The 17,234-nt window shown below is 44.6% G+C and overlaps 1 protein-coding gene across 1 annotated transcript in view; it reads right to left on the bottom strand.

Moving 5' to 3' along the window:
* The window catches only part of LOC145416714 (FAST kinase domain-containing protein 1, mitochondrial), a 233,868-nt gene that overhangs the window by 113,132 nt on the left and 103,502 nt on the right, over nucleotides 1-17,234 (bottom strand). Inside the window, exon 9 of the mRNA XM_080285647.1 lies at nucleotides 6,797-6,917. Within this exon, the coding sequence (XP_080141773.1) occupies nucleotides 6,797-6,917 (121 nt within the window). The remainder of the gene's footprint in view (nucleotides 1-6,796; nucleotides 6,918-17,234) is intronic.

The following is a 17,234-nucleotide window of genomic DNA, read 5'->3' as shown; positions in this document are numbered from 1 at the left end:
TGCTGCAGCGCCAACATATATCCGCCTCTCCTATCACTATCAATGTCTTTGCTCATTCCCATACGCATTCCTCTAAGTTGGATGACAAATTTACAGGGCCCCACCGCGTCCTCACTCAACAAGGCAACAAATTTCACCTCCAGGACCTGTCCACTAAGGACATCAAATGGGTCCACGTCGATGACTTAAAGCGAGCACCCCGTGGCCTCGTGTTGGAAGAGTCACTTACACAACCTCCTGACCCCCCTTCCCCTCCACACATCCCTTAATATCCTTCATCTCCACCTACACCTACTCAGTCATCAATCAATCAATATCGGTCCAAACTGCATTCTGCCCATCAACCTCTTCAGGACCTCTCCCATTAACTCTACCCTGATTTTCTAGGTACGATGCTAGCGATCTACCTGCTGGCAGTGCTGACCCTCCTGGGATCTGGGTCAGGTCAGGACGATGGTGGAGTACGTCCCGGGGCCCTTGGTCGGCTCAGGAGGCGAGGTAGTCTCCCTGCGCTATGATCTTGCGCCCCTGGCCAACATAGCCATTGCCCTACCTGTCTATGCACACCAGCTCCACGGAATCAAGACCCATCTTACGGCAATCATGGGGACACACAACCCAAATCAGTATCTCTATAACCTTTTCCTACCACTCTCCTGGCAATTGCAATATATAAGTAACAAATTCACTGAGCTCAATGACACATTTTCCATTCAAACACCCGTTGCTCATAACATGTGAAACGAGGTCTCTTCGACTTCGGAGGTGAGATTCTAAGTGGCTTGTTTGGCGTTGCTACAGCCCGTCACATTTCTGGCTTCAAATCTGATCTCGCTCATTTGGCTTCAGCCCTAGAATCCCAACGCTGAGTCATCAAAATCCAACACACTATGTTACAGAAGATCATGGCCCACCTAAATGAAGTAACGTCCACTCTAAACAACTTCACCGATATCTTACGACAACACCTTTCAGATCTCGATGTTATCACTCAGTTCTCCTACCCCAAACTCAACATGGATAATCTCCAACTGGCCATTGACTCTCTCCTGTCTCAAGTCTCTACCTTGGTTCATATCCTGGTCGATGCTATAAATGGACGTGTCACTGCCAACTTAGTACCAGTCTCAGCTCTCCGTTCTGTCCTGGAATGGGCTCACTCCACCTTCGGTCAATCCCAGGTCCTCCCCTACTCCTCCCTTGAATATTATTATCCTCTTCTCGAAGCCACTCCTCTCACCAAATACGTCGTCGTCCATATTCCTCTCCGTTCTCCCATAACCTTTAACCTTTTCCACATCATTCCATTCCCTTTCTGCCTCAACAACTCCTTGTTGCAGGTATCTGTTCCTTCAGAATATTTCCTCTTCTCCCATGATCATCTTCAGTTGCCTTCCTTTCTTCCACAGACCCCCAGAAATGTTCCTCCCTTACTCCAACCTCTCGTCTCTGTGCTGCCCACCTTTTCGTTATCTTCCCTAGCAGCACTACACCCTGTGAGTCTGCTTTAGTTCGCAACCATTCTATCTACTCGGCCTGTTCCTTTGTACCAGCTCCGGAACTCCCGGTCCACCATGCTCACCTCAACCATGTCCAGTACTACTTCTTTGCTGTTCCCATCTCTCTCACAATCATGTGTCCTGGTTCTTCGGTTCGATCTGTCACCACTAGTGGTCACTACAAAGCACCAGACTATTGTACTGTCAAATCAGAGTCCGTAATCACTTACGCCACTCGCTATCACCAAGCTGTCTGTAAACACTCCTATGACATCTTTCAACCAATCGACATGCCTTCAACCCTACCATCTGCCAAATTTACCGTCACCTCCCCTAACTTGCGCATGCTAACATTCCTCAATGACAGTGACTTCATTATGGATAAATTTTCTCTGGCCTTCAGCCGTTCATGGGTTCATCCAACAGTTGTGTTTCCCCCTGTGGTTATCGCTTTCATGGGTTTTCTACTCATCATATGTGCAGTGCATTGTTGTGTCCAGAAAATGGAACGCCGACTCCAGGAAATCAGAGTCGCTACAGGCACAGTACGCCCTACACACGACGTAGAAACTCCCCGTACTTAGTGCCCTCACATTCAGTGACTACCAATGCCATCTGACAATTAACCAAACTGTGAACAGAACTCTTCCTACTAGAAAATGATGGTATTTCTTTAATGCATTATTGAGTGACAGTGTATCCTACAGAAACTAAAAAAAAAATAAAAAAAAATAAAAATAAAAATGAATGAAGAAAAACAAAAGAACTCTCATATCTACTCCTTGTTTATAATGTATCAAGACATTATTGTATAATCCCCATTATGTCTATGTATACCTTCGACCCTTACTGGACACAGCCTTTGCCCAGAGTCGGACACATAAAAAAAAAAAAAAAAAAAAAAAAAAACATACTTATTAATCCTTGTATATCTTATATGTATATATGCTCCTAATTCCCTCCCCTAAACATGGCCATGTCTCCCCTACTGCCCCTGTATCATACTTATCCCTTGTACAAACCTCCCCGCCCCTGCCTTAGTAATATAATCAAACACCATATACCTCCTGGTGTCAGGAGACACCATCTCAGCTACCCGGGGGAGTAGTGTACCCCCCCTACAATATGTCTACCCCCGATGTATATATGCTCCCCCCCCCCCCAATGCATACATGCCCCCACTAAACTTGCTGACCTAGCACGCTTTCCCAGAGTCCAAGCCTAGGCAGAAGGCGTTACTGCGTCAGTTCAGAGCAGACACTCAAGAAGGGCAGACTATTTTGTTGTGAGCTCGTAATAAACTCCTTAACTAGCTGTTTGTACACGGAGTTTCTATCACCAAAGTATTGCAAGTTACAAAGGCCGACACATGCAAGCATGTTGGAGCCTTCAAAAATGAATGATTCAGTCCAAGATTGAGATCACATTCGATGATTGCGTGTTTGTATCTCGGTCAGCTGATCAGTGGTTAGCCACTGTTAGCTGATATTTCCCCTTCAGATCGTCAGCAAGAATTGACAGACTTCTATTTTGCATAAATATTTATTCTGAGTACAAAAAAATGTACCTGCATTGTTAATTGATATTTATACAAAAGTCTATCGGGCCGAGTTGTTAGGATAGAGACAAAACATTTCTGCTAACTTTAAGAAATTTTAGCTCGGAATCCTGATATTCCACTAATAATTAAATTAAGCACAATTGTTTTACTGAATTTCAAATAATTAGGTGTGCAAACTTATATAATGATAAAGATTCAAATATTTTCCAATTAAAATTGCCAATTTGGTCCAAGATCAAGATCACATTTGATGATTGCGTGTTTGTATCTCAGTCAGCTGAAGAGTGGTTGGCTCACCTTGTGGTGTTCCATTCCTTGTTCATTTTCCTCTTTTTCCTCAGCTTTCTGATCTTCTTCTATCATACCCTCCACATTCCCGTCAACAACTGTCTAAGCAACCATTCTTAGGGTTCTGGGTACCAAAATACCGGTACTGTGTCAGTTATTATTATTGTTATTGTGTCAGTGTTTTTATTTTATGAACTGTGTGTTAGTTATGTTGGTACAGGTAGTCTACATTCCAGAATGCTCTAGAATATTGGAATAATTGCCGGACAATATTGGAAAATTCAGACAATGTATGGTAACAGTTCCGGGAATGGTATGTGGGGACGGACTTTTGGAGTTCCCGGACTGGTCTCCCCCATTTTTAGTCAGGGAAATCGAGGATCGAGTGTATACAGATATATATATATATATATATATATATATATATATATACAGTATATATATATATATATATATATATATATATATATATATATAAATATATATATATATATATATATATATATATATATATATATATTTACAGTGGTCTCTGGCATTTAGCGATTTAATTAGTCTGGCAAAACCATTGCTAAATATGAAGTGTACTTTACATGGGAAAAACATCAGTTAGTCTGTGCTCATCCTCCACGTCACCCTTTTGACCCCTGATTTCCTAATTTATGTGCTGAAAATGAAACACAGTGTATTAGCAATACATTAGACAGATACAGTACTATATGGTTACACATCTACTCACCAGAAAGGAGTGTGACTGTTGCTTGTGATGTGTGACTGTAGTTGTTGTGGAGATGTGCCCTAGTTGGCATCCTCACCCTCACCTGTGGCATCCATCTCCCCGTTGCCCCCCGATCAAACACTGTCGCCAACATCCTCACAGCCTGATCATTCACCTCATCAAAGCCCTCATATTCATTAGCTTCCTCCTCTTCTGGAGGTAGCACCTCAAGGTTGCCATCATCCACATCAATGTCCTGAATAGCTTGTTGAAAGTCTTCCTCCTCCCACCTTCTTGCCATAATTTGGTGATCAATGACTGCCGAGAATTCTTGATTTTGGAATTGCAGAGTTCCCTAAAGACTGTTGTGAACTTGTCCTGATGCAAATGTGCCTGTGGCCCATCTTGAATGTTGCAGTCTAAGAGCTTCTTCAAAATAGCACAGTATTCTAAGATGTCTGACAAGTCTTTTGTAGTGCATTCCTTGTTCATTTGGTTTTCTTTCCCTTCCTCTTGCTGTACTAATTCATTCTCTTCCAGCATCTCCTCGATTGGATTGTCAGAATCAATTTTTTCAGCAATCATGTCTCTCACATTATCAGGTTCTACTCCTGCTATGCCTGGAACCTCATGTATAGCTTGGGTTGTGGTTTCTAGCAAATCTCCAGCCCATTGTTGGTTGTCTTCTTCTAACTTAAGGTGAAGCAGAAGAGGGGCCCAGGCATGTCTTATTGTTTTCAGGGTGATCTCTCCCCAGGCACAGCATATAAGATCAACAACTTGCTTAATATGAAAAGATTTCTAGAACTGTTTGATTGTCAGAACAGTTGAGTCCGGGACTGCTGGTTGTGGTGCACTGGAGGGCCCAGGGGTTGGGGAAGGTGGGGTGGCTGGTGAGTCAGGTGGAGGGTCTGCCTTATCAATTTCACTTTCCTCCCCAATTTCTCGAAGTTCATCTTGGCTGTCAGTCTCCTGCCGTATCTGCTTAGGTAGGTAGGTGTAGAATAGCAGTTCTACATTTGCTATCACCTCTTGCTCAAGTGGCTGCAGCTTTGAGATGGTGTTAGTTGGCATATATACAATATGTTTTATATATATATATATATATATATGAGAAACGGATGCTGTATTATGTCAGAGCAAAACGGAGTTTAAAAATTTCAGGCAGTGTCTGAGCAGTAAATGTGTGAATCCCCCAAAGGCAACATTGTTTCACTTAGTTGGTAACTTACCCCCGGCCCGGGAACACGGTAGTAAAGTTACGTATGGCTGGCCTGGGAAAGTGTCAGTACACTCCAGTCCCATCCTTCCTTTCAACTCTTCCAGTGTAAACCTAGCCATCCCAAGCCCTGCATTCAAGGATACACTGCATATCCACCTAATCAGTCATTTCTTTATGGCTAAGCCTACGAATATCCCCTTCCTTTACTGCCTAGGTCTCACTGCCATACAGCATTACCTTCCTAACACATGCCACATACAATGATCCCTTGGCAAGGAGAGAGTGCCCTCTCAGTGTCAGGAGAGGCAACAGTTCCATGAACTTCTTCCAGCCAATCACCAGCATGATCAATCCTGACAATCTCCACATGTAACCGACACACCGCACACATGAAATCAGCATTATCTCGCAGTCTACCTCTAATACCACTGGCCTACTCCCTGTATTACTGAAACAATGAAAAAGTTCAGCAAAGGGGGATGGTGAGAAGCTAGACCTGAGGGCTGATGAAACCGGAGCTCCAGCTCTCCCAATCATCAGCTTTCCATCCACTTTGGGAGTAACGCCCTGTTCGACTGGTGCTGCAGTACACACTCTCTGCACCCAATTGTCATCCTCCATCCTCTCAACATGCCTAATCCAGCTCAGTAATAATACAGATGCTCACCCTCTTAACCTGCCGAGTGCCAGTGTAGTTTTAAAACGGTCTAACAAAAATCTGTGGTCAGTGCCAGTGCCGTTTTAAAATGGTTTAAAATTAAAACATTCACTGTGACTGCATTTTTCAAGATTCGCAGCTAAAAATTGGCAGGCATGTATGCTAACTGTTCCTCTATTATGCCTCAGGCAGTCAAGGCCATACACCCACTCACTCCCCCCCCTCACACTCGCTCTGCCTCACTCTGCCTGTGTGCCTCATCCAGTGCTGTACATAGTGAAGGCATGTTGTAAATATTTTCACGTAAATGTAGGGACTATACATAGTGAAATCAAGTTGTAAATATTTTCTTGTAAGAGTAAGAACTGTACATAGTGATGTCAAGCTGTAAATACCTTCTTGTAAGTGCCAGGACTGTTCATGGTGAAGTCAGGTTGTACCTATCTTCAAGTAAGTGTAAGATAATGCATTCACAGTGAGAAAGACATGCAAATTGTGACAGATGTTGAAGTAATAAGTAATCAGAAAAGTGTACTGAACATTGCTATACCTTCCCAACATAAATACCTGAGTCTACCTTACACAGAAAACGGCTTTCTCTCACCTATGTGGCGAGCATGAGAGAACAGGAATACCTGTAAACGAGTATGTAGGACTTGATAAAACCCATTTCTGAGCTTCAGTGAGTATTTTAATGGTGAAATTCGTTGTTTTCACATCAAAATCTATCATTTCAGCCAATAAAAAGAAGGTCAAAAAATGGCCGGCATGGAGGTGACCAGTAGGGCTAAAAATAGCTGGCACATGGCAGGTTAAATATAAAGATAACAATGATGCTTTATGGGCCCACCTTCTATAGCCTGGCTTGGTCTCTTGCTGAAGATCCTGATGAATATTTGAGTTACTGGGGCCTGCAGTATACTCCTTCACTGGCACAGGGCGATTGTTGGCATCCAGAAGGAATTCAAAGTCTAGAAATATGATGATGATGATAATTATAATAATAATAATAATAATAATAATAATAATAATAATAACAACAACAACAATAGTATTAACAATACTGAGTGTTCCAGCTGCATGAGACTTACATGAAGGAGCTTTAGTGCCAGCTTTAACATATGGATGTGAGACTCTGGTGTGGCATGAAAATGAAAAGTCATGAGTGAGAGCAATGGAGATGGGACTGCTGAGGAATGTATGTAGAGTACAGAGAGTGGATTGGATGTGAAATAGTGTGATCCGTGAAAGATGTGGAGTGAGAATGTCTGTAGACACCAGAATCGAAGAGAATGGATGACAATGGTATGGTCGTGTGGAGAGAATGGATGACAATAGAGTGGTGAAAAAGGTATATCTGAGCGAATCTGATGGTGGGAGGAGGCGAGGAATGCCATGAAGAATGTGGAGGGATATGGCGGATGAATGTGTAAGGAAGAGAGGTTTGGAAGTTGGTGAGGCTAGGGGGCTGACAAGAGATCAAGCTGGCTGGATGAATGTTGTAAGGAGAAGCGCATGATCAGGGATTTGGCACCCCTTTTTAATATGACAGTATCCAGATTGACTCTATCGGATTCGTTTATGAGAAGCTACAGAACGTGATGAATGTTTTTGGTGTACCAGGTAGAGCCAGGATTCCGGGGGCTTGAATGGTGAGCGAATGGAAGTGTGGCTCATTGGATTGGGCAAATTTAGGCTATTTAGACGTTGCTACTGCTCACCCTGCCCTAGTGTGGGAAAGGAGGTCTGGATGATGCTGATGATGATGTGGAGAGAATGGAGGGTGAAAGACTGATGAAGAGAGTGTATGTGAGTGAGGTGGAGGGGGGAAGAGGGAGGAGGAGGCCGAGGATATGAAGGGATGGGGTGGAGAGGTATATGAGAGAGGGGAGTGTGAGTTGGGAGCAGGGCAGTGAAATGGTGGGGGACAGGGCGACTTGGAGGCGATTTGTTTGTGGCCACCCAAAACGGGATTCAGGCGTCTGGCAATAGAAATAGATTTTAAAAATAACAATACTGTAATATCAATTTTGCAATTCACATCACTATTTTGGTTCTAAGTATTAAAAGGCTGGGGTAAAGATGATGTTTTGCCTAAGGTCTCACGGCCAACCCACGGACTGAATAAGGGATGTCTTGGCAGCAGGCTGAGTGTGCTTGCTTTCTACCACCACCACCACTCTCTTAACACCTTGAGGGAAACCTGATTCCAGAAACTCCCAATTGTCATAACTGTTTGGTAGGGTCAGTCAAACTTGGGTTGGGAAGTCAAAAGTGCATCCTAAGACCTTCAAGTAAATCATTCATCAGTGATGCAGCTTTTGGAAGGGTGCACACAGACAATATGTTGATCAAATCACAGTAGACTTAGCTGTATTGAACTGCCAGGTAACTGGGAGATGCCTGGTTTGATAAGCTGAAAGTTCAATAAATTCAAGGACCCCCTCCCCAATGTGGGAATTCAAACAAATAATAAAAAATAAAAGACTACAATATCATATTCTAGTACTGTAAATGAAAACTATACCCATTTTACAATAACCTGGCCCATTTACCCTTTTGAAGCTTATTTCACATCCTTGTTATAGCACTTCTTCATGAATAGTACAGTATTAATATGATCTGTTATTACTACTCAGCAATCACCATGGGGAGAAGGTAATTTCTGGCCAGGCTGAGGTACACTATACACTGTACTCGTACAGATGGCTGTACACTGGTTACTCTGCCATTCATCTTCTAGGCTGTACACTGCATCACTCTCAGCAAAGATGACTTCTAGTGGCTCTGGTGTCACTTCTGGTACAGGAAGTTCTAAGGTGCTGGGGATTGGGGTCTTGGAGGCTATATTGCTGGATCCTGAGTCAATATGGAAGCTGGCTGAGGATGCTGATGCCACAGTCACTGGACGTCTCTGGGTCTGTGCAGATCCTTTTGGCAGCATGATAGGGCAGTGGCTTGAAGAACTGGGAGATCATAGGCTGGATCTTCTTGGCTGCTGCTGCTGCATAACTCTAGCCTGATGAGTCACATGGCCTCGTAATGTTGAGTATGAGGTCCTTCAACACTGTCTATGATGGTCAGGATTGTGTCTGCAGCATTAATGCCTGCAGCTAGAGCCAGTCCAGATGTTCCCTCTTCTCCACCTTTTGCTGGTGACCTGTCTTCCCAGAGATCCGCCACAATCTCCTCCTCTGTCTGGTGGTGGTGGGCAGGCACACCAGCATCCTCAACCACCTACTCTTGCAGCTCCTCCTCAGCATGGCTCCCCAGCCCTACAGCTACCAACAATTCTGCCTTTCTTGGTGGCTTAAACCCCTCACAACCATGTTGTGATGCTGGAGACTTGGGGATTTGGAGTTTGCAACACCCATTCCTGTGTGGCAAGTGGCACTTTCTTCCACGCCTCTGCCCACTTGAAGATAGCGTCCTTAATGGTGTTGTTCTTGAAATTCTGTACAGTCTTCTTGCCTCTGGTTTCCTCACAGTCATTCAGGCCCATCCTATATTGATTCATCCTTGCTGCACAGTTTGGTGGTGGAAGGATGGGCTGGGGGCACTGTCCAACAGGAGCACTGCCTTCATCAGGACTGATGCCTATCTTTTTTTGGTGCTGCCTTATGGAAGGGTCAAAGCTGTGGTGGAACCATTCATTAATGATATTCTGGATAAACAAGGCAGATTTGTTCCCATGGTACTCCACAGGAAGCTTGCCATGATGTCTTTCAGTGACCTGGGCAACTTGTTCTTGCCTACCATGACTGGCTGTAGGTGATAAGAGCCATCAGCACTGGCACAGGTCATAATGGAGAGCCTCTCTTCCATTGTTTTATGCCCCAGAGTTTTGCCAATATCACTGGAATCCTGGGCATTTTGAGGAAGTGCTTGCCAGAAGACCCAGTTTCATCCGCCTTGTTATTTTGGAACTCATGCAGGCCCTCCTCCTCCATCAGCTTCCAAAGATTCCGAACAAATGGCTCCACACCATTAACACTGGCACTGAGCAGCTCTCCAGTTAAGGCTTCCTGAACCTTGAAAGCCAGCCATCACTACACTTGAAATCTTTGATTCATGTTGGATGAATAGGCCATGAACAGGGACACCCTCAGTTCTCTCATGTGTCTACTACTTATAGATACACAACTTCATGCAATTTCTTGTTGGGCAGCTTTCGGGTCCTGAACACATCCTTCTCCTTCTTCTCACTTTCCATTTTCTTCACGACTTTCTTTGTTTTATCTTTCACCTTCAGGATGTCGTGGAAGGTCGTCTTTTTCAGCTCATGGTTGCATGTACGGTAAATTCGGCCCTGCTCTAGCCTCTATCATAAGCCTCAATCCCCTCAAGTTTCTTAGCAACAGAAAGATTCCTTCTCTTGGCTTTTCCATAAGATGAGGTGGTGAGAGATTTCTTACTAGAATCCATTCTTCACAATGGAAAACACTTGACAAAGTCAAGGAATGTGATTCTCTGAACAAAACGAATGATGCGGCAAGACTTAGGCCAATTATATGTGATACAGTGTGTCTACAGACTCTGGTCAGACCCAATCCTACCAGAAGTGGCCCCCAAATAGCCCAACTTGTCATCAATTTTCACCAGCAGATCTCCAACCTCGCCCAACTGGCTGGGAGAAACCACAACCTTTGTAACTGTGTTGTTAGTCACCCCGCGCATGGCGAGTGGCTCAGAAGGGCTGCGTAATACGCCCCATATATCAATCCTAGTTTGGTATTATGAAAAAAGTTCAGTGGGTTCAGGGGCATTTCGAAGGGTCACGTGATGCGACCCATTTACTGAACCTAGTTCGGTACAGCCAATAAAAATTTGGTGGGCTCAGAGGCATTCAATCAAATCAGTTATCTCGAGGTACTACTGAAGTTATTTTCTGACTTTTTAATAATGCACATGTCTGCTTGAATTCCCCAAGGTGTTAAAAAGAGTTCAAACTCAGTACAGCTGTACCTGAGTCTCTGGTCAGTTCATTTTACTTTATTTCACCTCCTAATATCATCAATAGATCTGAAACGTCTATGCAGAGGGACTGAAACCTGCAGTATCAGATATACTGGTACCAGAACATCACTATGGGCATTCTACCACATCTCACAAAAACCAGGTCTTATATTCATTCTCCTAATATATGATGCAAAATGAGAGCTACTCATTGGCATTTTACATTAACTACAGTAGTCATAAATTTCTATTATGGCATGCATATACAGTATGCCTTAAAATGGCATAAGTATACTGTACTACTAAACAATTTAATGAGGGAAATGAAACAAGTCATAATGATAATCTACATGGATATTTAACTGCGTCACTAAAGTAGTAACACAGCCGGTAATTTAAATAATACAGTACGGTATATGAAATCTGTTGCTTGAGCAGGTAAATGATGGGAGTATCCCTTTAAGGTATTATAACCATGAGAATGATCTGGAGACAGCAAATGGCCACACTCAAGCTCATGTGAAGGACTCGGGTCATATATGGGATGACTATTACAGTACAGTAATCACTCTAATATCCGGACGCCCAATAACCGAACATCCCCACTACCCGGACCTTATCGTCCTGGGATCAAACATTCCCAAAATGGTCCGAAAATCCAAAAAAATTGGAAAAAAAATCGATTTTTTGCCGTCCGTAATTTGAACTTGCCGCGCGCACCGCGTGAGAGCATTGTTTTGGTTCGTCATTCCTCCGACGTCCGATAGAGCGCCGCTGCATCCTCCCCACTTCCCGCCTGTCTCTCACCGCGACAAGACTTACGCTGTTTGCCATGGCTGCCCACGTGCTCGCTTTTGTGGTGGTGCCGTACTTGCTGCAAGGCCTCCTGCTGCTCTCTGCCCTACTCTTAGTGTGTGTGATGATGGCCCCGCCTCCTGAGAAAAGGAAGAGAGTGGTGTTGACTCTGGAGAAGAAACGGGAGATATTGGAGAAGGTTGATGCGGGTTGGTCTTCCTCACGCATTCTCCGCGAGTTCAACCTGGCCCGGTCGACTTTGTTCGATATCAAGCGTTCCCGAGACAAGCTCATGCAGTACACGGCTGACTTCTCGTCGAGAAGCAAACGCAACGTGGAGAGGAAGGTTATGTTTACCCCCAAGTATGCAGAGATCGACCGCTCCATGTTGATTTGGTATCGACAGCAACGTGCAGCTGGTGTGATGGTACGTGGAACGGAGCTGAAGGCTGCTGCTGAGAAGTTTGCAAGGCTTCATGATGCCCTTGACTTCAAGGCATCCGAGGGTTGGCTCTTCGCGTTCAAGTTACGACATGGCCTTACTAACCGTAAAGCACATGGCGAAGCATTGGACGCTAACAAGGATGGAGTGGACGAGTTTCGGCACAAAGTGAAAGGCTTGATCGACAGGGAGGGCCTCACTCTCGGTCAAGTCTATAACGCTGACGAAACTGGCCTATTCTATCGCTCGGTGCCAACGAACACTCTGGCCGATGAGACGTAGAAGCATGTACCTGGCCGCAAGCTTTCTAAGGAACGGATATCTGCTTTGTGTTGTGCCAATGCTAACGGCATGCACCGGCTTAAGCCCGTTATTGTTGGCCGTGCAAAGCAGCCTCGGTGCCTTCGTGGGGTGATGGATGTCCTTCCTGTTGTATGGTACCATTCTTTGAAAGCATGGTTCACAGCTGTGATTTTCAAAGACTGGTTTCACCATCACTTCGTCAAGGAGGTCATACATTACCAGACGAAGACACTGGGAATTCCTCGCGACCAGGTAAAGGCTCTCCTCCTCGACAATGCACCTGCCCACCCGTGCGACAAGGACTTGGTTGCTGAGAATGGCCGTATTAGGTGCATGTTTCTGCCACCTAATACGACTGCTCTCATTCAACCAATGGACCAAGGAGTGATCGTGGCAACAAAGCGCCTGTACCGTCGGAAGTTCCTGGACGAGGTGATGGTTGTTCTCGAGGACGAGGACGAGCGCAGGGAAGGACGTGACACTCGAGGCAAGCGGACTTTGGAAAACCTTCGCCGCTACAACATCAAGTCTGCGCTGTACAACTGGGCTAGTGCATGGAAGGAAGTCCCTGTGAAAACTCTTGAAAATGGTTGGTCTCGTCTGCTTCTCGGAACAGATGTGGAGTACGATTTCCTAGGGTTTGACATGGATGACTTCCATGCACGGCTACGTACGCACGGCGACGATGTTGATGTGGACGATGTTCGTGAGTGGTTGGACGACGACGAGGGCGATCCTGGGTATCAGATGTTCTCTGATATCGAGATCGCGTCTTCGGTTGCTGGTGTCAGTTCCGAACTTGAAGATTCCGACGACGAAGGCGATGATGATGCAGACGCCACTCAGCAGGACACTACTCCAGCCATCCCCAAGCTGAGCGCACTCCGGGAACATCTAGAGTTCGTCCTAGACTGCCTGGAACACCCGGACTGCGACAGGGAGATGGGGCCCTTGGGACTCGTGGAGGAAGTGCGTGCTTTCCGGCAGCGCATCATCGCCAGAATCGTCGGTCCTTGCGTCAGTCAACGATTGACAGTTTTTTCAGGCCCGTGACCCCCGCTGTGCCAAGCCCTGGTTCCACTCCGTTGCCTCCCCAAGACAGGCCCTTATGCTCCGAGCCACAGCCCAGCACATCAGCTACAGTGGAGTCACCGCTCGACGTGAGTTTGCGGCTGTCTTCAGAGTCTTCTGTAGTCGGTACGCCATCACCACGACCCACCGATGCACCCCTTGGACGCCTGCCAGTGATACTCTCGGGCTCTGACAGTGAATAAACAGCAAGAACTTCTCCACTAGACCACACGGGAATTTTGAGTGTTGTGCAGTGAAAAAAACTGTGTTGTGTTAAGGTTTTCAAGTTGGGAGAAAAGACTAAGTAGAAAAGAAATTTAACGTAACTAACCTTCTTTGTTTTGGCTTTGGAAAATTAAAAAAACTTGGGAAAAGTTAATGTGCAACACTTAAATTTAATGGAACATTATTTGGACTAAAGTGAACACTGAAAAGAACGGACTTCTGTGTGTTAGTGACTAAGTTCAGTGCAAGACTTCAGGAAGAGTGTAGTGCAAGTGCTTCAGGAAATCGTTCTTACTGTCAGAGTCCGAGAGGAGGCGGTTATTCATCGAGGTGGCCAGGGACTTGCTGTAAGTAGCCAAAATGTTTCATGTTGTACTATTTCCCATACTATATTTACCAGAATGTTTCATATTGTATTTTTTCCCATACTATACTTACCAGAAAGTGTCATACTGTACTTCTTTCCATACTAAACTTACCTCATGCATGTGCAGTAGGAATGTGTTTTTCAGAGTTCGGTTAGGTTCGGTTAGGTTAGGTTCGGTTAGAGTCCATAAGTACCAGAATGTTTATTAATGTATGAACATACTTCTAAACCCACATTTTATGTTTCTATTGCATTTATTTCAGTCATTTATGTGCCTTATTGGTGTGATTTGGGTGTTAAATAGGTGCTATGCATGTCCGGAGGGAGTTGTATAGGTGTTTCTCTGAGTTAGGGTCCGTAAGTACAAGTCCATAAGCTGGGGCCAAATATCCGGACGAAACCAATATCCGAACCTACCGATGGCTCTATTGATCCGGATATTGGAGGGGTTACTGTATACAAAATTCTTTCATATATAAATATATATAGATAGATAGATACATACATACATACACTGCATATATATATATATATATATATATATATATATATATGTATAAATAAATATATAGAGTGGTAGGTGGGGGAGCTCATCATCCACTCACTCGATGTAGTGCTCCTGTCGGGTGTCAGCCCTTTCCTCTCCTCCATCCTACTTTCCTTCCATCGTCTTCTGTCTTTCTTTCCTTCATTCTTTCCTCATCCTTCTGCCTACAGGTGACTTTACATTCCCTCTTCTGTATTTCTTTCCTTCATTCCTTCCTCTTCCTTCTGGCTGTGGGTGACTCTACACTGAGTGACAAGCCAAACGGTTTCCTGTACACCAGGAAACAATTTACTACGCTGCGTGATAACCATATAACCATATTTTGGCGCCTGGTGGTTTAGTTGGTAATTATTGCACTCCAATCGGATTGAGCTGGTGAAGGTTTATATCCAAGGGGTGGTTGGGGTTGATTGCTCATGTATTGCCACTCAGGGATGAGTGAGGCTGGTCACTCTCATCTTAAATGTCGAGACCAACTGCCTAGCCCCGGGCCCTTATGCTCCTCATAGGGCAATGTAGGACTGGATGAAGGATGGATGGATATACATACAGGTAAGCCCTTAATTCACGCAAGGGTTACGTTCCCAGACCCTTCGCGTATGCGGTAAATTCGCGTATAGGTTCTGCCCTTGTGTGCACATAATTACGCATGTCTACTAATTATATTACATCTGAATAATACTGTTTATGCACTACATACACCTTATAAACTAGCATAAAGTATGAAAAACAACAAAAATTTTAAGAAATTTAACACTAAAACCTGACAAGCACAGGCGTAGGTGGAGACACTTCCGCAGTCTGGTGCACAAGCCCTCACTGCCTCCCATATGCTACATTCTGCCTTCTTTATTGTCCAAACAATTGACTCATTCACCCCAAACATACGATTCCGAGCCAGTTCACAGGCGTACGTGGAGACACTTTAGCACAGTCTGGTGCACTAGCCCTCACTGCCTCCCGTATGCTACGTTCTGCCTTCTTTATTGTAAGAACAGTTGACTCACCCCAAACACACGGTTCCGAGACAATTCACCATCAAGTCAATTCACCATCAAAACATGGACAATTCCCTGTCATTCTATAAATATACCTATAATTGATTAATTAATACTTTAATAACTAATTTTCAGAGGGATTTTATAACTCATATAAGTAAAAAACTAGTGTACTGTACTTGCTAAATAAACTGGTATGTAAATAAATGACGGGGAATCGTCCTGATGGAGAATTGTCGCCTACATTCCTACCTTTACTTTGTCCAACACAACTTTCTGTCAGCAACATCACGTTACAGTCCATTTTGGTGTATTACCACATGCATCACTAGCACTACGCTTAGGCCCCATGTTGGCAGACAAGTCAAGCAATCACTGGAAGGCAGAAAAAAAAGCCACAAATAACGATTCACAAGTCACACATGGTTCGACCGTCGGATTCAAACTGACTGTGTGGTGCATTGGTAGACCAACCTCCCACACACACATACACACACACACACACACACACATATATGTATGCACACGGGCAGCAGGTAGGCATTTTTATATTTTATTTATTTCTCTTGTATATTAAAATTATTTATTTGAATACTATAATTTTATGTTTTAATTATTGTACGAAAAATTCGTGGATAACCGAAATCGCGTTACAAAAGTTCGCGTGAATTAAGGGCTTACCTGTATATATACGATAATCCCTCTAATATCCAAACGCCCAATATCCGAACATCCCCACTAACCGGACATAATCATCCCGGGATCTAATATTCCCAAAATGGTCCGAAAACCACAAAAAATCGAAAAAAACAAAAAAAAATCCCGCCCGTAATTTGAACTTGGCGCACGGGACACCTTTGTTGTGGCATGTCATTCCTACAACGTCCGCTAGAGCGCCCCTGCATCCTCCCCACTTTCCGCCTGTCTCTCATCATGAGTGAACACTCGTCGTCATGGCTGCCCACGTGCTCGCTTTTGTGGTGGTGCCTTACCTGCTGCAGGCACTCCTGCTGCTCTCGTGCCTCTCCTTCGTGTGTGTGATGATGGCCCCGCTGCTTGAGAAGAGGAAGAAAGTGGTGTTGACTCTGGAGAAGAAGCAGGAGATATTGGAGAAAGTAGATGAGGGGTGGTCTTCTTCCCGCATCCTCCATGAGTTCAACCTGGCCCGATCTGCTTGTTTGATATTAAGAGATCCCGAGACAAACTCATGCAGTACACAGCTGACTTCTCATCAAGAAGCAAACGCAACGTGGAGAGCAAGGTGATGTTTACTTCCAAGTTTGCTGGAGTCGACCACTCCACGTTGATTTGGTATCGACAGCAATGTGCTGCTGGTGTGATGGTATGTGGTACGCAGCTGAAGGCTGCTGCTGAGAAGTTCGCCAGGTTTCACAACGCCCTAGACTTCAAGGCATCCGAGGGTTGGCTCTTCGCATTTAAGTTACGGCATGGCCTTACCAACCGTAAAGCTCATGGCAAAACTTTGGATGCTAACGAGGATGGATTGACGTGTTTCAGCACAAGGTGAAGGGCTTGATTGACAGGGAGGGCCTCACTCTCGGTCAAGTCTACAATGCTGACGAA

Source organism: Coenobita brevimanus, chromosome 107 (genome assembly GCF_032717465.1).
Source record: "Coenobita brevimanus isolate Jiangsu-jjx chromosome 107, ASM3271746v2, whole genome shotgun sequence".
NCBI lineage: Eukaryota > Metazoa > Arthropoda > Malacostraca > Decapoda > Coenobitidae > Coenobita > Coenobita brevimanus.
This window is presented reverse-complemented; position numbering and strand designations above follow the sequence as displayed.